This window comes from Microcaecilia unicolor, chromosome 11, assembly GCF_901765095.1.
Source record: "Microcaecilia unicolor chromosome 11, aMicUni1.1, whole genome shotgun sequence".
Taxonomy (NCBI): Eukaryota; Metazoa; Chordata; class Amphibia; order Gymnophiona; family Siphonopidae; genus Microcaecilia; species Microcaecilia unicolor.
Window position 1 is genome coordinate 71,245,582 of NC_044041.1, and position 22,885 is coordinate 71,268,466.

General features: G+C 43.9%; 1 protein-coding gene across 1 annotated transcript in view; it reads right to left on the reverse strand.

The window, feature by feature from the left end:
- The window catches only part of HCN2 (hyperpolarization activated cyclic nucleotide gated potassium and sodium channel 2), a 91,582-nt gene that overhangs the window by 23,010 nt on the left and 45,687 nt on the right, over positions 1–22,885 (reverse strand). Inside the window, exon 4 of the mRNA XM_030218962.1 lies at positions 6,678–6,896. Coding sequence (XP_030074822.1) covers positions 6,678–6,896 — 219 coding nt within the window. The remainder of the gene's footprint in view (positions 1–6,677; positions 6,897–22,885) is intronic.

The window sequence follows — 22,885 nt, forward strand, 5'->3', positions numbered from 1 at the left end:
ATAGTCATACTGGGTCAGACCATGGTCCATCTAGCCCAGTATCCAGCTTCCAGCAGTGGCCAATTCAGGTCATAAGTACCTGGCAGAAACACAATTAGTAGCACCATTCCATGCTACCAATCCCAGGGCAAGCAGTGGCTTCCCCCATGTCCATCTTAATAACAGACTATGGATTTTTTCCCAGGAACTTGGCCAAACCTTTTTTAAACCCAGATATGCTAACCGCCATTACCATATCCTCCAGCAATGAATTCCACAACTTAACTATTCCTTGAGTGAAAAAATATTTCTTCCCATTCGCTTTAAAAGTATTCTCTTGCAATTTCATTGAGTGTCCCCTGGTCTTTTGTACTTTTAGAATGAGGAAAAAATCAATTCACCTCTACCCACTCCACACCACTCAGGATTTTGTAGACCTCAATTATATCCCCCCCCTCAGCTGTCTCTTTTCCAAGCTGAAGAGCCCTAACCTCTTTAGCCTTTCCTCAAATGGGAGCAGTTCCATCCCCTCTATCATTTTGGTTACTCTTCTTTGATCCTTTTCTAATTCTGCTATATCTGGTGAATTAAACACAGTACTCAAGGTGAGGTTGCACCATGGAGCGATACGGAGGCATTATAATATTTTTGGTCTTATTTTGCATCCCTCTCCTAATAATTCCTAGCATCCTGTTTGCTTCTTTGGCCACCGCCGCACACTGGGCAGAAGATTTCAGCGTATTGTCTACAATGACACCTAGGTCGTTTTCTCGAATGCTGACTCCTAAAGTGGACCCTAATATCAGGTAACTATTCTTTCAAATGTGCATCACTTTACATTTGTCTACATTAAATTTCATCTGCCATTTGGATGCCCAGTCTTCCAGCTTCCTAAGGTCTTCCTTCTATTTTTCATAATATGCATGTGTTTTGACAACTCACCTTACTTGTTCCGATTTCCAGATCATTTATAAATATGTTAAATAGCACCGGTCCCAGTACTGATCCCTGTGGCAATTCACTGTTCACCCTCCTCCATTGAGAGAAATGACCATTTAACCCTACCCTCTGTTTTCTGTCCAATAACCAATTCCTAATCTACACCAGAACCTTGCCTCATATTCCATGACTCTTTAATTTTCTCAGGAGTCTCATGAGGAACTTTATCAAAAGCTCTCTGAAAATCCAGATACATTACATCAACTGGCTCACCTTTATCCATATGTTTATTCATGCCTTCAAATAAATAAAGCAGATTGGTGAGGAAAGACTTCCCTTAGCTGAACCCATGCTGACTCTCCCATTAAACCATGTTTATCTATTTGTTCTATCATTTTATTCTTTATAATAGTTTCACTATTTTGCCCAGCACTGAACTCAGGCTTACCGGTCCGTAGATTCACCCCTGGAGCCCTTTTTAAAAATCGGCATCACATTGGCCACCCTCCAGTCTCCAGGTACTATGGACGATTTTAACGACAGGTTACAGATCACTAGCAGATGATCAGCAATTTCATGTTTGAGTTCTTTCAATACCTTGGGGTGTATACCATCCGGTCTAGGTGATTTATTGCTCTTTAACTTGTCAATTTGGCTCAGTACATCTTCCAAGTTCACTGAGATTTCTTTCAGTTCCTCTGCATCGTTATCCCTGAAAACCATTTCATATATATATATATATATATATATATAGTGAAGGAGAGGACCTGGGGGTAGATAAGATGGAAGTGGAAGAGGAAGAAGGGAGGCGGCTCAGGAGCAGACGTAGGCAGAACAGAGCCTTGCCTCCATTCCATCCCCAGAGTGCGAGAGAAGTGGTAATGCCCCCTAGAAAAGGGTGGAGAGTAAAGGACTACATTACCCAGCATCCCCTGAGAGAGAGCAGAGAAAGGTTCGTGACCCCTACAAAATGGAGGAAAGGAAGAGACTACATTTCCCAGCAACCTCGGGGAAAAGCCTGGTACAGAGATTACCTTCTCCAGCAGGAACAGGGGGAGAACTCTAACAAGGAAAGGGTGGTGCCCCTGCAGGTAATCAAGGGGAAGAGGAACAGCTGCAAAGTAGGTGGGACGGGGAGCCCATGGAGTATCAAGAAGCTGGGCAGAGAGAAAGAGAGGAGAGCGAGGAAGAGCCTATGGACCTCTCAGCCTGGGCTCACTCCTTAGGTAACAAAATAAGAGAGCAGGTAACCTCATGGTATGGTAGCTGGGCTAAGAGAGGAAAGAGGAAAGGTCATGTGGGAGGATAGGTCAGTGATTAGAGAGAGTGACCCAGCTGGGTGGGGCCTTTTCATTTTCCAGAGCTCAGGCTGTGATTGAACTGTGAGTTTAAAGAGTTCTGGTTGAAGAGGGATGAGAGATTTTCTCGGAGTGGGCTGAGCCCTGCAGGAAGAAGGTGGAGTGTAGACTGTGGCTAAAAAGCCTAAAAGAGGGTGAAGGGGTTTGAGCTGTGTGCTGAAGCCTCAAGAACTGTGTTTGTTTTTTTTGTTGGAACTGCTTGCCGTGTTTTGCCCCCTCCCAAGGGAGTGAAAGGGAGAGGGGGGGGGGGAGAAAAAAGACCCAGGGCTATAAAACTGTCTGAAAGGAACACAGCTGGGTGCTGGAAGCCTGGGAGTTAAAAGTTGTTTTTTTTCTTGCTGTGCTTGTACCCCTGAGAGGAGCAACAGGGGGAATTGGGAGGGTTTTTTTTTGCTTCAAGGATTTTGTCTTTTTGAACTGCTGGACTGTTGGATCCCAAGCAAAATAAAGAACTTGTTAGTTTTGCTTTGAAGTCGATTTCTTTGAGCCCTGCCCTGTGGACTGCAGTGAACCAGGAGGTTGAGTAGCAAGGGTGAAGGAGAGATCTCGAGGACCCTCAGGCGGAGGGGAGGATCATTTACAATATATATATATATATATATATATATCTATCTTACATATTCTTCCGTATAGACCGAAGCAACAAATTAATTCAATCTCTCCACTACGACTTTGTCCTCCCTGAGTGCTCCTTTCTGATCTAATGGTCCCACAGATTCCCTCGCAGGCTTCACGTTTCTGATATACCTGAAAAAAGTGTTATTATGAGTTTTCGTCTTGGCGGCAAGGTTTTCTTCATATTTTCTTTTAGCCTTCTTTATCAATGCTTTTCATCTGGCTTGACACTGCTTACATTGCTTCTTATTTTCTTCATTCGGATTCTTTTTCCATTTTTTGAAGGATGCTTTTTGGCTCTACCAGCCTTTTTCACCTCACCTTTTCACCATGCTGGCTGTTGTTTGCTCTTTTTTCCACCTTTGTTAATACATGGAACACATCTAGTCTGGGCTTCCACAATGGTATTTTTAAACAGTGTCCACAAAAAGGCAGAACGCTGGGAGTTTCAAGATGGCGGACGCAGCTTGTTAGCGTTCGCCGAGTCTCCCTGGACCTTTCCTTTTTGACTTCTGAAACAAGATTTCTTCGTTTAAAATGCCCCATACTAAAAGGAAAGGGGTGGTCAAGAGCTTACCACCCGCAGCGACGACCACCCGATCGGTCCAGTCGACCCTCGACGCTTTCGCTACAAGCACGCCACGGGCTACAGCGGTGAGGAGTTCTGCTGTGGAGGGGGTCGGAGGAGCGACGCCTTCCCTGGAACAGGATGCCATCACTCTATCCTCACCGGATATTTCCCCTCCCCCGTGTCCCGCGCACTACCGAGAAGCGGTGGATTCTCCAACAACGTCCGAAGTTGACGTTGTGGACTATTCGGCGGCTGGCGCTGCTGAGGCAGTGAACGGGAGGGATCTTCAACAACAAGAGCATGCAGCTCACACGGAGGTAACCCTTGAGGCCATATGGGCAATGTTAAAAACTTTAAATCAAACAGTTCTAATGGCAGCTGCTGATACAGCTTCTTTAGTGATTAAAGTAGACTCTTTGCAAACCTCATTTGAAAAAATCAAGCAAGATACTGTTATACAGAATGAAGTATTTCAACAAGAGATTTCTACTATAAAAAATACAACACTCTCTTTGGTAAAAGATAAAACTTTTATTCATAGCAAAATAAATCAATTGGAGAACTATAATAGGAGACTTAACCTGAGAGTTTTAAATTTCCCCAAAATGGTTGAACTGAGTGGTTTGGAACTATTCAAAAAATATCTTACTGAGGTTCTCGGTTGTTCCTCTGAGATGATTCCTCCTATAAATAAAATATATTACCTTCCAATACCAAAAAAAAAAATGGAGGAACAAGGGAGAAAATCAGAAGAACACGAAATCCAAGCTGAAGGATTACAAAACTTAACGGCTTTTCTGGAAAATTCATTACCTGCAGTTTATACTCGTTCAACTTTACTTGTTTCTTTGGTCTTCGAACAAGACCTAAATTCAATTATGAAACTGTATTTCAAAAATGCTCAAAAAACTTTTTTGGGATCTCGCTTGTGGATTTACCCAGATGTCACTAAAATTACCCAGGAAAAAAGACGGGAGTTCCTCTTATTGAGAGATGAAGTTAAAGCTCTGGGGGCTAGCTTTTTGCTAGCATATCCATGTAAATGTCAAATTAAATATTTGGATAATAAGTACATTTTTTTTGAACCTGAACAATTGAAAAGTTTTGTTGAAACAAAGAAGATTGTCAAGTGACCTCTTGGACTAAGGGGAACAATGAAGTATTGAGAACCCGTGGGGCGGTCTAGGTCCTATTACCTAAATAAGGGAAATAATTTGATTTTGTCTCCTCAAGTTCTTTAACTCCCCCTTATTTGTGGTCTAAGATAGGAAAATATTGTTTCTAAGGATATGTGAAATATTATTGTGATTTCTTTTGAATGATTTTTCAATTCCGAGTTATCTTAAACAAGTATATCTTGTAATTATCTGAAACTTATAAATAAATAAATTAATAAAAAAATAAAAAAAATAAAAAAAAAAAAAACAGTGTCCACACCTGATTTAAAGTCCTAACCTTTGCGGACGACCCTTTCAGCTGCTTTTTAAACATTTTTCTCATTTTGTCATAGTTGCCCTTTTGAAAATTAAAAGCTGCTACAGTAGATTTCCTTAGTGACTTCACTCCAGATATCAGCTCAAAATTGATCATGTAATGATCACTGTTTCCTAGCAGATCCAACACCATTACCTCTCGTACTATGCCCTACATTCCACTAAGGATTAGATCCAAAATAGCTCCCCCTCTTCATTTATTACATCTAGAAATGTTACCTCCCTAGCACTCCCTGATGTAACATTTATCCAGTCAATATTAGGATAATTGAAATTACCTATTATTATAATGTTGCCTTATTTGCCAGCTTTCTTAATTTCTGTAAACATATTTTCAACTGTCTGTTTGTTCTGTCCTGGCAGGTGGTAATACAGCCCTACCAGTATACTCTTTCCTTTCACACTTGGAATTTTTATCCATAAAGATTCCACGCTGCTGTTTCATGTAGAATGTTTATTTTGTTTGACTCAATTCCCTCTTTAACATATAGCGCAACCCCCCTCCAATTTGATCCACTTTATCATTGTGATATAGTTTGTACCCTGCTAACACATTGTCTCATTGATTGTCCTCCTTCCACCCGGTATCTGAAATGACTATTATATCTACATCTTCATTTAGTGCTATATACTCCAATTCTCTTATCTTATTTTTGGGGACAATTTGCATCCTTTACTCTGTTCTCCCATTGAACATCTCTGGCTTTTTTTTTTTTTAGCATTATTGAACCTCTCTATTGAGATTCCTAAAGATCCTGTTTCAATAGTATCCTTCCAGGATACTCCACACCAAACCATGCACTCCTGGGTGTCTGTCAGTTCCCCCCCCCCCCCCCCCCCCCATTTTAGTTTAAAAGCTGCTCTATCTCCTTTTAAATGTTAGCTCCAGCAGCCTGGTTCCATCCCAGTTAAGATGGAGCCCATCCTCCCCCTTCCCCAGAATGTTGCCCAGTTCCTAACAAATTTAAATTCCTCATCCCTGCAGCATTGTCTCAGTCACGCATTGAGACTCCGGAGCTCTGCCTGTCTCTTGGGTCCTTCGCGTGGAACAGGAAGCATTTCTGAAAATGCTACCCTGGAGGATCTGGATTTCAGCTTTCTACCTAGGAGCCTAAATTTGGCTTCCAGAACCTCCCTCCCACATTTTCCTATGTCATTGGTACCCAAATGTACCAAGACAGCAGGCTCTTTCCCAGCACTATCTAAAATCCTATCTAGGTGATATGTGAGGTCTGCTACCTTCACACCCAGCAGGCAATTGACCAGGCGATCCTCGGGTCCACCAGCCACCCAGCTATCTACATGCCTAATAATCAAATCACCAACTATAACAACCGTCCTAACCCTTCTCTCCTGGGCAGAAGCTCCTGGAGACATGTCCTCGGTGTGAGAGGATATTGCATCCCCTGGTGAGCTGGTCCTGGTTACAGGATTACTTCCAACTTCACCAGGGTGATGCTCTTCTTTTAGGAGACCTCCCTCCCCCAAGGTAGCACAGGGGTTGCAAGACTGTAAGTGGGACTTCTGTACAACGTCCCTGTAGGCCTCCTTTATGTACCTCTCTGTCTCCCTCAGCTCCTCCTGATTTATTTTATACAGCCCTCACCTAGGATTGTTTCCAGTGATATAACATTTGATGACACAATAAAGAATGTAAATAATAATTAACAATATAGCAGCAGCTGCAAGGCCCAGGCCTTGGAGGCCATAGCCCTTTCCTACCTTTTCCTGGTACTGGCGTCGGGATGAGTCCAGTGATTGGATAAGGGCTGTGGCATGACCAATGAACATGGCATAGCAGGTGGCTCCCACGATCATACTCAGCATGGTTAACCAGATATCTGACATGCTCTCGGGAGCCTGACGCCCATAGCCAATACACAGCATGTGGCTCATGGCCTTGAACAGGGCAAAGGAGTACAGCTCGCTCCAGGAGTCATTCTGAAAATCCCAAAAGCAACAAGAACTCGTTAAGTGAGCTGAGCCCAGCAGTCCTTACATTCCTGTGCCACTCTCAGGGGCTTGGATTGTGGTCCAGTCAACATCAGGCAAACAGGAACTTGAGAATCATTAATCCGATTTATTCCCAAGGTATTAAAGCAGTTTATAAAAGTGGTGTAGCCACAGGTGGGTCCTGGTAGGCACAGGCCCATTCACTTTGGGCTCAGGCCCACCCAACAGTGGTACAGCTGTAATGGGGATCCCCGCCAGCTGAAGGCTCCAGGTATATCTCCCCTCCCAGACGATCAGGGATCTCATACCTCCACTACCTCCACCCCCCAGGTAATTTTTATGCTGGCAGTGCACAGTGACTCATACCTGCTGCTTGAGCCATCCCTGGGCCTTCTCTCTGCAGCATCTTCCTGTTGTGTCACTGAGAAGGGATTGGGGCTGGCGCGAGCAGCAAGTATAAGTCATTGCGCCCTGTCGGTGAAGAACTAAAGGATTGAAAAGGTACTGGGGGTTTGGGGGAGTGGAGGTAAGAGATCCCTGATCATCTGGGAGGGGAGAGATGCTGGGTGGGGCAGGGTTCTCATGCCCACTCACTTTGGGCTCAGGCTCTCCCAAAACTGTCTGGCTACTGAGTCCAGTAGAAGAAACCAGACCTGGCATTTACAGGGGAGATAAATTTCAAGCTCACAGTTCACACTAGTCTTATCAAGAAACTAAAGGGTAGATATTCAGCCCCTGGCAGTTAATGGTTTTCAAACTGCTTATAGCTGCAGGCTGAATTAACCCCAGATATTGAATATCTGGGTATGTGCGATCAACTAGAAGTTAACCAGGCACTGCTGATATTCAGATCAGTGCCGGGTTAGCTCAGCAGATAAAGTTAGTATTGCCTTTTTGCTATGAGGTTCTGAAATGTTATCACAGCTCAGGCAGGTCCATCAGTGAAGCAGAGATCTTTCAGAAAAGCCAATGCAGAGCTCCGAAAGAAGGCACAGTGAATTTCAGCAAGAATAACGACCAGCCTCTTAAAGATTCTATTCTGACTTCTCAGAGGTTAAAAGAGAAAAATGAATACATACACACAAATAAGGCCAAGGACAGAGCAGAAGGAAAAACAGAAAAAATGGACAAAGAGCCAATGAGAAGGGAAAGAGAGACAGACAAACAAGAACAAATGTAAAGAAGGTCCATGAGAGATGGAACGCAACAGAAAATCAAAGCAATGCATACACCCCACAGCTGTGCAGGAGTCTGCCACCTACAGTCCTGCCAGTGGGTGGGGCTGTTTCACTATCACATTTTCAATAGTGAGGGACAGCCAAGCTGAGCAGAACTCCAAGGAACCTACTTGTCCCTAGTGATTGAAAGCACAATATTAAAGCACCACCACCCACTGGCAGCAATGCAAGTGGAGGACTCCTGCTCAGCTTACAGGGGACAGTGCTAGTCTGAGAGTGTACATCTGTCACAGTGTGTGGGTATGTTTACATCTGTGAGCATGTAATGTGTGTGTCTCTGTGTATATGTGAATGTACACATCCCTGACTCAGCAAGTGTGTCTATGGGCATCTGTGAGCAGGCACATCTCTGACACAGTGTGTGCGCCTGAATGTATCTATGAGCACAACCAACATGAGATTGAATCCAGTCTAGGGACAACCTTACAAAAGGTGTGATGACAATTTGTAAACTCTTGCAGATAACCGGTCATTCAGGGTCCTATGCTTGCAAGTGCCAGTCCCTCAGTGTACATACCAATAAACTGTCAGTCTGGAAACTGAATGTTCTGTCTATGTGCACAGAGGTTATATCAATTTCAGGTCTAGTGTAAAGGTCTTAGGTTCCCTAAGTGAATCTTAAGCCTTGCCCTTAATTATCTTTCTGACTCTTAGGCCTACACTGTCCACAAAAGTTTTTAATAATTACATTCAACAAATATGATTATTACAATGTCAACCTTCCCAGAATGATCCTGTAAAAATGTTTAATTGGAGTTCATATGTTTAAATGTAGAACTGTTTTATTTTTATCTATGTAAGGGGGCGATTTATAAAGCTTTTTCCACATGTAGAGTGGAGGCCAACAGAGTTTTGGTTTCAGCACCGAAACCAACCTGAAATCCAGGTTTGGGTCTCTCCCCACCCCCCATGATCGTTCTCCACCCTTCCCCCTTAGGCCACCTGACTACCCATTGACTCTTCCAGGCCCACCTTTAAATACTCTGGTGGTCTAGTGGTGCCCCCCCCCCCCCCAGTCGGGCTGCATGGGCCTACCATTTTAAATGCCCTGGTGATCTGGTGGCCTCTTCTGGGCAAGAGTAATCTCTTGCTCCTGCTGGTTCCTCAGCCAAAATGGCTTCCAGGACATTCCGCAGCAGCCTCGTGGAGAGGTGTCACTTTCATTTATGGCTGAAACCGAATTGCAAATTTCAGCCGCTGATTCAGTTTCAGTTGAAACTGAGAACCCCAGTTTTGGTCACTCTTATTATCTTACTGATGGAGAGGCAGAGAATCTAAAATCCAAATCTAAAGTGAAATTCATATTTTATATAGAGGTGCTTCATTCTGCTCTAATAGAGAGAAAGAAAAAGGGGTGCTATTCTCAGTAGTGGCTCAGTGGTATAAAACCCTACTAGGTAGTGAGAAGGTGACTGGTTCAAACCCTTCCTACTTGAAAGGGAGAAACATATAAAGGAGAAAAAGAGGTTCATCGGGAGGAGGCCCTGTTTTGCACTAGGGAGTCTGTGGGTTCAAACTGTTTAACTATTGGGCTGTTCCTGTGTGTTTTTACAGCTGAGTCTAAGAAAGAATAGCATAAGGGGGGTTAAAAAGAAGGCAAGGTGTTATCTCTAGAGTGGTGGCTCAGTGTGATATGGTTATATATATATATATATATTTTTTTTTTACTGGAGAGTCTGTGGATTTGAATTCTTTCATTTCTGAACTCGCCATAACCTGAGTCCCAGATAGAGAATTTTATAACAGGGAGAAAAAACAGGTTATCTATACCTGACTGTTATCTGCTGAGTAGTGGCTCAGTAGGAATTATCTGTGGTTTCTACCCAACACTGAGGGTTTAAATCCTTCAATTACTGGGATCTCTGTGTCAGTTTTTCAACAAAGCCTGAGAAAGAGGGATATTAAGGGGAGAAAGGGAGAGACATCAGTCATTATTAGTGGATTGATGGCTCAGTGGTTAGTGTCCTTGCTTTCTAGCTGGAAGGTCAGGGGAGGCAATGCAAATCTTTCAAAGATTTTGATGTCCCTACCTTTGTTACAGCTGAGTCCAAGAAAGAGAGGTATAAAGAGGAGGGGAAAAAAACAGGTAATCTATGCCTGGCTGACTGATGTGGTCCAGAGGCTAAGTGCTTTGACCAAATATAGGAGTTTGCGAGTTCTAGTCTAACTTAGCCAGAAGCTGAGTGAGTGGAGGGGTTAGATAGACCTGCTTTCCAAGTATATTAGGCAAAAACCTAGTAACTGCCAACTGGAATTAAAACTACCCTGTACTTTTCAATTAGGCTTCAAACTACTTCTGTTGCAGTGGGAACTGAATCCAGAACTTTGGGGTTACTAACCCAATTCCTGGGCCATGGAGGTTTTCACACCAGAAACTTCAGTGCCACCCTCTCCACCCAACTTAAAGCTGGTATCCAAGGTAGAGTGTATGTGGAAGCATTTTGCCAAAGCAGAGCTCTGCCCACTGCCAATTTTCTGCCCGATCACTGACTTGGAGCTGTCTTAAAATGTTTCTCTTTCCCCTCATTACAGATGAAGTAAAAAAAAAAAGTAGACATTGCTGCTGGTGTAAACTAGGTTTCCTTTTTGTTGCCCCGACTCTGACTTCCTGATAAACCTACAATCCAAACACCCATCTTCATGAAACTACACAGGAGCTGACCCAGGACCAAACACTGAATCCAGCTCCCCTGCAGGTGTCCAGATTCTGCCATTTTATCAATCTGACCTTGCTCCAACCTACAGTGGTGGAAATAAGTATTTGATCCCTTGCTGATTTTGTAAGTTTGCCCACTGACAAAGACATGAGCAGCCCATAATTGAAGGGTAGGTTATTGGTAACAGTGAGAGATAGCACATCACAAATTAAATCCGGAAAATCACATTGTGGAAAGTATATGAATTTATTTGCATTCTGCAGAGGGAAATAAGTATTTAATCCCTCTGGCAAACAAGACCTAATACTTGGTGGTAAAACCCTTGTTGGCAAGCACAGCGGTCAGACGTCTTCTGTAGTTGATGATGAGGTTTGCACACATGTCAGGAGGAATTTTGGTCCACTCCTCTTTGCAGATCATCTCTAAATCATTAAGAGTTCTGGGCTGTCGCTTGGCAACTCGTAGCTTCAGCTCCCTCCATAAGTTTTCAATGGGATTAAGGTCTGGTGACTGGCTAGGCCACTCCATGACCCTAATGTGCTTCTTCCTGAGCCACTCCTTTGTTGCCTTGGCTGTATGTTTTGGGTCATTGTCGTGCTGGAAGACCCAGCCACGACCCATTTTTAAGGCCCTGGCGGAGGGAAGGAGGTTGTCACTCAGAATTGTACGGTACATGGCCCCATCCATTCTCCCATTGATGCGGTGAAGTAGTCCTGTGCCCTTAGCAGAGAAACACCCCCAAAACATAACATTTCCACCTCCATGCTTGACAGTGGGGACGGTGTTCTTTGGGTCATAGGCAGCATTTCTCTTCCTCCAAACACGGCGAGTTGAGTTCATGCCAAAGAGCTCAATTTTTGTCTCATCTGACCACAGCACCTTCTCCCAATCACTCTCGGCATCATCCAGGTGTTCAATGGCAAACTTCAGACGGGCCGTCACATGTGCCTTCCGGAGCAGGGGGACCTTGCAGGCACTGCAGGATTGCAATCCGTTATGTCGTAATGTGTTACCAATGGTTTTCGTGGTGACAGTGGTCCCAGCTGCCTTGAGATCATTGACAAGTTCCCCCCTTGTAGTTGTAGGCTGATTTCTAACCTTCCTCATGATCAAGGATACCCCACGAGGTGAGATTTTGCGTGGAGCCCCAGATCTTTGTCGATTGACAGTCATTTTGTACTTCTTCCATTTTCTTACTATGGCACCAACAGTTGTCTCCTTCTCGCCCAGCGTCTTACTGATGGTTTTGTAGCCCATTCCAGCCTTGTGCAGGTGTATGATCTTGTCCCTGACATCCTTAGACAGCTCCTTGCTCTTGGCCATTTTGTAGAGGTTAGAGTCTGACTGATTCACTGAGTCTGTGGACAGGTGTCTTTCATACAGGTGACCATTGCCGACAGCTGTCTGTCATGCAGGTAACGAGTTGATTTGGAACATCTACCTGGTCTGTAGGGGCCAGATCTCTTACTGGTTGGTGGGGGATCAAATACTTATTTCCCTCTGCAGAATGCAAATAAATTCATATACTTTCCACAATGTGATTTTCCGGATTTAATTTGTGATGTGCTATCTCTCACTGTTACCAATAACCTACCCTTCAATTATGGGCTGCTCATGTCTTTGTCAGTGGGCAAACTTACAAAATCAGCAAGGGATCAAATACTTATTTCCACCACTGTACTTCCCCCTCCTCTAAACTGTATGCCAGGCTTGCTTTCACAGCCTTGCTACTTTAGGATCCCTTGTGATTTCAGTCTTGCTTTTACACTTTTCTATACCTTTATCTACTACCAGTTCCTTCTATGGCAGGTGCAGAGGTGGTAATTAGATTATAAGCTCTGTCGAGCAAGGACTGTCTCTTCATATTCAAGTGTACAGCGCTGCGTACGTCTAGTAGTGCTATAGAAATGATAAGTAGTAGTAGTATATTGGCTTGCCAAACAATGGCTGCTGTGCTCTGGTTTGCAGGCGTCATTATTTACCTGGATATCATGCAGAGCAGGGTCATATTCCCACAACCAAACAGTGAACAACTGCTTCACAGACAGGGCTGGCCCTAGCACTAGGTAGGTTAAGCCCCCACCTAGGGCAGCACAATTTTGGGGGTGGCAGAAGGAAATGAATGTGATGCAAGCACTGTAAACACAATCCTCCATCTCCTGCAGTGCCTGCAAGCCAGCACCTGATAGAGTTCCTCAGTGCCTACTGCTTCCTCCCTGTAGTGGCAGCTGGCATGAAATGATATCAGAGCAACTCATGGGGTGCACTCAGCAGAGAGCTCTCGGTGGTCCCTAAGAGCCACCAGTACAGTAATTCAGTGTGCTGGTGCACCACCAATCAGCTGTGGATTTCAGTCAGCTCCTCAACAGGCTGAGCAAGGGACCTACTCTAAGTCACACTGGGACACCTTTTATACCTCCACAGCAGGGTTTAAATAGGCAGGCAGAGGAAAGGCATCACACAAGGACTCACCCACCAATTCTCTGACTGAGCAGAGGATGATGGGATGGAGTCAGGATGACTCTCAACAGCTGAGATTGTACAGGTGGATACTAAGGGGAACTTGAAAGGGGGCCAGGGGCCATAAGAATGGGCCTCTACTGGCTAGGTTTGAGGGAAGGAAGGAGGGAGGGAGGTAAGGTGTGCAGGGAAGAAGAAAGGGGCAGGCAGCACATGGCAGAAGGTTTGCGTAGGGTATCAGACACCCTTGGGCCGGCCTCGTTCACAGATAAGCCTGACAAAGATTGTGACTACCTCCAAGTGTCCAGATGCCAGGCAAGTCTGAAAGAATATCAACATTTGGTATTTGGTGTTGGGTTCAGCTTTATGGAGCAGCAGAATAAACAGAAATAATGACAGTGTGTATATTAGGGCATGAGCAAGGGCCGAGTGAACGTTCGAGCATGTGTATGAGCTGTCTATATTTTAAAGTCATGTGTATGGCTGTTTTAATGCTGCGTATTATTTTTCTCTTTTGGAGTTCAGATCCTGCCACACAGCCTAAGTCATATGACTCAATTCCAGGGACTGCAGCTGTCCTTACTGGGCATCACATTAGAGTCCAATTTGCTCTCTAATCCCCTACAATCCTTAGCCCAGGCCTTTTTTTCTTCTTATTTGTCTTGGATGGTTAGAGGTTTTAATTGTGAGGGATGAGATACTGCATAGCTCTACTGCCCTTTGCTTTCAATTAATCTGGGATCAGACTGGGAAGGAAACAATTAGGGTCCCTTTTACTAAGGCATGTAGGCACCTACGAGTATCCAATGCAAGTCAATTTGGAACTACCGTGAGCCCCTGCGTTAATTCCATTTTTTACGCGTGTCCAAAAATATATTTTTTATTTTCTACCACGTGGCGCTAACCGGGTGATAATCTGCAGGGTACGTGCGCTGACGATTACTGCCTGGTTAACGCGTGACGTCTTACCGCTAAGTCAATGGGTGGCAGTAAGGTCTCAGGCCCAAAATGGACGCTCACCAATTTTTATTTTGCCGCATGTCCATTTTCGGCCAAAAAAAAAAAAAGCTTTTCTTGCAGGTGTGCTGAAAAATGGACCTCTGCGCATCCAATACACGCGCCTACAATAGCGCAGGCCATTTTTCGGCGCACCTTAGTAAAAGGACCCCTTAACGATGAATGAGGAAAAGAAAAACTGAAGGAGTTCACTATCACTATTAACTTCTCTTCAAACATCTGCTATAGACACTGCACATAACTTCCCTATTGTGATCACCCCTTTGAGAGACAGGGTCAGAAAAAGAAGCACAGAGATCATGGCTGAACAAAACTTAGTTCTTTTTTTTTGGGTGCTAAACGATAACAAGAATTACTCCATAGTCCCCAGGGTCTGGAGATCAGCCAGTGATCCTGAAGGAGGTAAATATGGACACCAACCCTCTTCTCCTATTTGCAGTGTATAAATTGTTAGTGCAAAGACAAGTGTGCACATAGATTCATATGTATTGCATCAGAAGTGTGTATGCTTGCACTGTTACATGCACATCCACATACGATCATAGCTATACCCAGCATGCTGTGTTTAGAAGATTACCAAACCCTTTCTAGACATTCTTTCAAGGCCTAAGATGTTTCCTTTTGGGTTGCAAGGGGAAAGAAAGCTAAGGGGAGGAAGGGAGAAAGAGAAAAAAAGGCATCATGAATCAGATCCAAAGAGAGAGAGAAAAAAAAGACATAGAAGCAGGGATTAGAAAGAGTGAAAGGCAGAAAACAAAGAAGTGACTGTAGTATTGAGTCGTTGGCGTATACAGGCAGTTTGGATAGCCATATGGTCTGCCATCAGTTTCTATACAGGGAGATGGAAAACAGTATGGGGTGAAGGGATACTGACAGAGCTACAATGAGGTTAAGTGCAAAAAGAAAGTGCTAGGGACAGAGAACTAATGAGAAGAGAAGAAAGATCAAAGCAGGGGGAGGCAGAGAAGAGAGACAGAAAGAGAAACGGAGAAAAGAATTAATAGATTATAAAGGCTATTACTGAATCCAGGCCAATATTTATTAAAAATCATTTACTAAAAGCAAAGAGAAGAGGTTGAAGGGAAAGCAAAGTGGGTTCACTTAATGACTGTATTATCTCCTCAGAGACTACCTAAGCAGGAAGCTGAAGGGGTTGGGACTCACTCCCTGGCAGGCTCCAAGACAGTGCTCTCACTGTAAGACAGGAGGACAGACCTAGGCTCCTTTCTGGCTCATCAGCGGCTGAAACAGGGTTCAGTCCCAGGTGATAAATACATTATTACCTATTTCTAAAAATGTGATATCCTGTCTTACACTGATATTAGGGTAACAATAAAGACAACCAGTAAAATACTATTTATTTATAAAAAAAAACAGCACCTCCTAGGGGCATCCAAGAGAAGTGCTGAAAAGATGCTTTGCGTGAGCTGTATTTTGCTTTCTGAGTCAAACAATATTACAATAGAGTTTAGCCTACAATAGAATTTATCAAATAGTCTACCGTATATCCTTGAATATAAACCTAGTTGAGTATAAATCAAGGTAACAGTTCCCCCCCCCCAAAAAAAGGGGAAACCAGGGCCGTGCCGATGCGGTAAGCGGGGTAAGCACCGCAGGAGGGCGCCCACCTCTGGAGGGCGCCGCCGCGGTGCTTAACCTCGCCCCGCGCCGCCGAGGCCTTTAAATCTTTTACTTGCAGTCGCAGCAGCGTCTGTGAAAGCGGAGCGCTGCCGACGTCTCCCTTCCCTTCGCGCTGTTGGTTCCCTCAGTGTCCCACCTTCTTCTGACGTCAGAAGAAGGCGGGACACTGAGGGAACCAACAGCGCGAAGGGAAGGGAGACGTCGGCAGCGCTCCGCTTTCACAGACGCTGCTGCGACTGCAAGTAAAAGATTTAAAGGCCCCCAGGGCGCGCCGCGATCATCTTCACGGGGGGGGGGCACACGCGCCAACTGTTCATCTGCGGGGGGGGGGGGGGCACCAACTGTTCGTCTGCGGGGGGGGCGGCACAGACCCTTGGCACGGGCCTGGGGGAAACAACACAAATATAAATCAGAGGGGTTTATATTGAAGTGTATGGTAACTCCCTCCACCCACCCCAATGACCAGCATTTCTTCCTCCACAACCCCCCCCCCCCCCACTTGCGGGTACTGCTATTTCTTCTTCCATACCCCTACCCCCCACCACCATGGTTACCAGCATTTTACTGGCAGTTCCTTCCTACATTCCTTCAGCTGACATGGATGCAGTTAGTTATATGCTGGGCCGGTGCAGGGACTTGAACATCTCCGCATGCTTGAGGCCTGCTGGTGGACGCAAGCAGGCCTCGAGCATGTGTGGAGGCTCAAGGCCCTGCACCAACCCAGCGCATTAACTTACTTTGTCCACATCAGCTGAAAGAAGGTAGGAAGGAATTGCCAGTAAAATGCTCATAACTGTGGGGGAGAGTGTGGGGTGGGGTATGGATAGGGTTACCATCAGGGTTATTTTTGAAAGAGAAGGGCGCCCATCTTTCAACACAAATTGCAAGATGGGCGTCCTTCTCACAGGGTCGCCCAAATCGGCATAATCGAAAGCCAATTTTGGGCGTCCTCAACTGCTTTCTGTCGCGGGGACGACCAAAATTCACGGGGGCATGTTGGAGGCATAGCGAAGGCGGGACTGGGGCGTGCCTAACACATGGGCGTCCTCAACCGATAATGGAAAAAAGAAGGGTGTCCCTGACGAACACTTGGACGACTTTACCTGGTCCTTTTTTTCTTAGGACCAAGCCACAAAAATATTCCCTAAATGACCAGATTACCACTGGAGGGAATCGGGGATGATCTCCCCTTACTCCCCCAGTAGTCACTAACCCCCTTGCACCCTCAATAAAATTTCTTAAAAGTACTTTTTTCAGCCTCTATGCCAGCCTCAAATGTTATACCCAGCTCCATGACAGCAGTATGCAGGTCCCTGGAGCAGTTTTAGTGAGTGCAGTGCACTTCAGGCAGGCGGACCCAGGCCCATCCCCCCCTACCTGTTACACTTGTGGTGGTAAATGTGAGCTCTTCAAAACCCACCAGAAATCCACTGTACCCACATGTATGCGCCCCCCTTCACCCATAAGGGCTATGGTAGTGGTGTACAGTTGTGGGGAGTGGGTTTTGGGGGCCTCAGCACACAAGGTAAGGGAGCTATGCATCTGGGAGCAATTTGTGAAGTCCACTGCAGTGTCCCCTAGGGTGCCCGGTTGGTGTCTTGGCATGTCAGGGGGACCAGTGCACTATGAATGTTGGCTCCTCCCACGACCAAAGAGCTTGGATTTGGTCTTTACTGAGATGGGCGTTCTCGGTTTCCATTATTGCCGAAAATCGGGGACGACCAAATCTAAGGACGACCATCTCTAAGGTCGACCTAAATTTCGCGATTTGGGTATCCCCGCCCATATTATTGAAACGAAAGATGGACGCCCACCTTGTTTCGATAATACGGGTTTCTCCGCCCCTTCGCCGGGATGTCCTCAGGAAAACTTGGGTGCCCCTTTCAATTATGCCCCTCCATATGGCTCCAGAAAAAGGAGGACAGATTGATCCAGTCCAGGTTTTGCTTCCATTGAAAGCAATGGAAGTAAAACCCAGACTGGCTCAATCTGACCTCCTTTCTCTGGAGACATATGGAGGCATATTTTCAAAGCACTTTGGGAGGCTAAGTTCCATAGGTTTCTATGGAACTTTGGGAGGCTAAGTGCTTTGAAAATGAGCCTGATATGGTAACCCTAGCTATGGAGGAAGAAATGGCTGTAATCATGGTGGCAGTTATGGCAGCAGCAGTGGTGGGGGATGGAGGACAGACTCAAATAAAAACCGAGACGTCCATTTTTAGGTCTTTTTTGGCCTAAAAATCTTGGTTTATATTCAAATATATATGGTAAATGAATAAAAACAGAATTTTTTCCTATTAAATGTCATAAAATCATTTGAGAGAAGTGTCTGCCTAAATAATGTTACCACAAAACAATAAGCTTTTCATGCTACCCTACTATGGATGTATCATTTGTATTCTGCTGTTATATATCAGCAATGAAAGGGAAGAGAGTACCAAATCCAGTCATATAAATATAACTCTCAAGGTAATTGGCAAAAGAAAACTCTCAAAAGAACACAACAACTATAACTCTGTGAGGTGCATTCGTATTGTTTGAAAGGGTAAGGGAAAAAGCCTCTGATTCAAGCCTAACCTCCAACCCAATAGTTATAGGTTAATAACAAGGGTGGAGTTTTTGTGTATTTTGCTGTCATTTAACTCTCTCTCTGACCTCATGTGCACCTTTCTTTAAATTAGTCGCCTCATTACCTAACTCTCTCTGATCTGATGTGCAACTTTCTTTACATTAGTCATCTTATTTTCTAACGCCTCTTATTCTCTTACCTATCTGTATGTTCCATCTTTGCTTATACCCTTCACTGTCAATTAAAATGTTCTATTACGTATTGTGTTGACATTGTAAGTAGTATACTATGCCATATTTTGTATTGTTATTTGAATATTTTTACTGCTGTAAATGCCTATTGCTCATGTTTGATTTATTTTTACTGTACCCCGCCTTGAGTGAATTCCTCCAAAAAGGCGGTAAATAAATCCTAATAAATAAATGTATCATATTTTTATTATATTATTGTTCTACTCTGCTGTTTAATTGTATGTATTTTTGATATTATGGGGGTCTTTTACTAAAGTGTGTTAAGCTGTTAACGCATTAATTAAAGCATGTTAACCGCTACCAAAGAAGTGTTTTACCAGCTACCACATGTGCATGTTACCTGCATATTGTGTTAGGTGGGTCATGGGCATGGACTGCATAATGCAGTGAGTGCATGTTACTTAATGTTCAATAACTTCCATTTGTGTGGTTAGCACCGTTTCACTTAGCACCTCCTCAATAGAAGGCACTGCAGTGCAGCTGTGCTACTTGAGATCAGATACTACACGCACTAATGCACATGTCTATGTGTTAGTTCCACAGGACATGGTGGGCACACCTCCAACAATTAGCGTGCAGCCTTTGCACTTAAAACACGCTGATTTCTGCTGTTAAGTGTTTGCCCTTAGTGCATCCTAACATCCTAACGACTCCCTATATCATTTTACTCCTCTTTCTAGGATTCAATCTGCCATCTCCAAGTTGACCTCATTGTTGTAGTTATGCATATGGTTGATGATTAAATTTGTCAATATTGGATAGTTATTGTCCTATCACACGTATACCAATTTTTACTAAACTAATTGAAATGTTAACAGTTGGCTACTGGAGAAATTTTACAAATTACAAATAAATCCAAAGGTTTTAGGAGTAATATTAGATCCTGGATTGACTTTTGAAGAACATGTTACATCTCTTATGGAAAGTTTCAGAAGTATTGCCCAGGCTATTCTTTTACCATATTTAAATTACTGCAATTCCTTATATGGAGGCATTACACTGATGCTTCTACGAAGAGTGCAGCTCCTTCAGAATACGGCTGTTAGATTGATTTTTTAGAGCTAATAGATTTGAGTGAGTGTCTCCGCTTTTTCTAAAACTGCATTGGTTGCCAGTTCATTTGCGTATTAAATTTAAAATGGCCTGCATGGTTTTTAAAACTTTAATGGGTCAAAACACAATCTGTTTATCTAAATATTTAGTTATGTTAACTACAGGACGAGAATCTCATGCTATATGCTCCAATTTTTCAGGTTGTTAAGATTAAAAAGTTATCGGTGTAATTCATTCCAGTACTTAGCTGTAAAATTTTGGAATGCTATTCTATATCAGATTAGAACTATTATATCATATTTTTTATTTAGAAAACAGTCGAAGACACTCCTGTTTTCAAATTTCCTGGACATGATGATAGCACTAGGATTCACACAGATGATCAATTATCCAACCCATGAAAAGGGTCATATATAGACTTTATGTTCTACAAAGGGTTTGATATCCCAGAATACCGGGATAGCAGTATTGAGATAACAACCCTATCATGGACAGACCACTTTCTAATTAAGTTTTCCCTAAGTGACCACCTGGAACAAATGGCACTTCGCAGAGTTTAGAAGGAGATCAGAGACAAGAAAAAGCTGATGAGAATTTTCTAGAGGCCTTGGACTACCCACATGTGGATGAAAAGACAACTACAGTGTCAGAACAGGTTGATATTTGGAATACACACTTAGCTAAGACCTTAGAGAAAACGGCACCACTAAAAAGGTCTTATGCTCCACTCACAAACGTTCACCCTTGTTTTCTCCAGAACTTCAGATCCTTAAGCACGAAGTACAGAAAAGAGATGGCGTAAATCTCACCTGGATGAGGACAGGCTAAACTGTAGGAATCACATGACAAAGTACCGGTAAGCCTTAACAGCAGCCAAAAAACAATATTTCTCTCAACACATCAAATAGCCTGCTAATTCAATCAAGCACCTGTTCAGCATAGTAAACAGCTTACTGAAATCCCCACAACAGAACCAACCTGCCCAGTCACAACTGAACTGATTTTTCTGCATACTTTGCCAACAAAATTAAAAGTCTCCGCTAGGATTTTTAGGCAGTCCCACCCAGTCTCCAATAAGCCAACCTAGAGCGCACAAACTCAGAGGGCCTTGACAAAATCCTAGGAAACCTTCAACCAACTACCTGCTCCTTCGACTCCTGCCCATCAAACATAGTGCAGCAGGTAAGCAGGGGCCTCATAGAAAGCGCCACAAAAATCGTGAACTCCTCTCTTTCTAATGGGCAACTACCAACAACATAAAAAGGGCAGTGGTGTGTCCTTTGCTAAAGAACAACAACCTTGATGAGGACAAACTTGAAAATTACCAGCCAGTGTCCAACATCCTATTTTTAGGGAAACTTATAGAACAAACAGTGTGATCAACTCAGTGATTGGTTAAAAGAGAGAAACTGGCTAGATCCATGTCAATCTGGATTCAGACCCTTTCCTTGTACCTACTAGATGATCTTCACAGAAACTGAAACAGGGGATTTGCCTCAGTACTGCTAGATTTCTCAGCAGCTTTTGACAACGTGGATCACAATATTATGCTAGCATGACTGGCAGAAACAGGTATCAGTGGAACAGTACTTGCCTGGTTCAGATCCTATCTATCTATCAGACAGGCAACAGTCCATAGTGTTTGGCAGCACCTCGTCACCACCATGGGTACTGACTTGTACCACAAGGATCGATACTGTCACCTATTCTATTCAATATCTACCTCAAGCTACTAGCCAAGCTGTTTCGATCAATGGACATTCGGTTCTACATCTATGTGGATGACATGCAGCTACTTCTACCCATTGAACCTGACTCACCCACAGCCTTGAATAAACTGACTACCTGTCTAACATCAATTCAAGAACAGGTTAAAAACAACAAACTTTGCCTGAACCCAAGTAAAACTGAGATTCTCTGGGTCCCTAACACACGTGGGGACATACCTGACATCAAAATCTCTTTTGGGAAATATGAACTCCCCCTCAAATCACAGGAACCTTGGGACACAGCTCGATCAAACACTTATTCTGATTCCCCCAAATCCAAGCAGCCTTCAAGAGCAGCTTCTATCATTTGTGACAGCTACACTGCCTATCTCCTTACATGTTTTCTCAGTCGTGTGTGTCATGATAACATCAAGACTGGATTACTGTAATGCACTCTACACTGGTCTGACTACAAAATGTCTGCACCAGCTCCAATTGATTCAGAATTCTGCAGTAAGACTAATAGAAGGTTGTAAGCAACGTGACCGTATCACACCATTTTTGCATAAACTTCACTGGCTACCAGTACAATACAGGGCTAAATTTAAAACTCTATGTCTGATCTTCAAGGCCCTTAAAGGAATGACCTGGAGTACTTGAAGAACAGGATCACCCTCTACATAACTTCAAGGTCACTAAGGTCCTCCCAAGGAGTTTCCCTAACCACACCCTCTCCAAAGTACATCATACGATGTGATATCTGCAAGCGAGCCTTCTCCGGAGTAGCCTCCACACTCTGGAATGCACTCCCTGAAAAGCTTTGCTTAACACAAGACTATCTGTACTTCAGGAAACAGGTGAAAGCTTGGCTCTTCAACCAGGCCTTTAACAAAGAAGTAAATGACACCGACTGCACATATTATAGCAGGACATGTTTATCCACTCCCAGTGCAATTTTTCTAGCAAAAAAGGTGCCAGTACTCAAATGCCAGGCCACCCTTCAGGGGTAGGGTGATCACTGAGGGACTCACTCCACAATAGCCAGGCCCCCTGCAACCAGTCACAGAATCTGTGACAAAAGCAGAATTGGTGTCTTGAGCCTGAGCTCTTTCATTAAAACTTGTGGTCCATGCCGGTACTCAGTACCCCCAAGAACCCCCCCCCCCCCCCAAAAAAAAAAAAAAAAAGCCCTGTGCACTCCTACCCTAGCCAAGAAAATGTTCAAGCACTTTTCTGAACTCATTTGTAACTCTCTTTAACTAGTTCCTTATTTTTTTTTACTCCTGTTACTCTATCTTATCTATCTATATGTTCCATCTTTGCTTACATCCTATGCTGTCTATTAAAATGTTTTATTATGCATTGTGTTGGCACTGTAATGT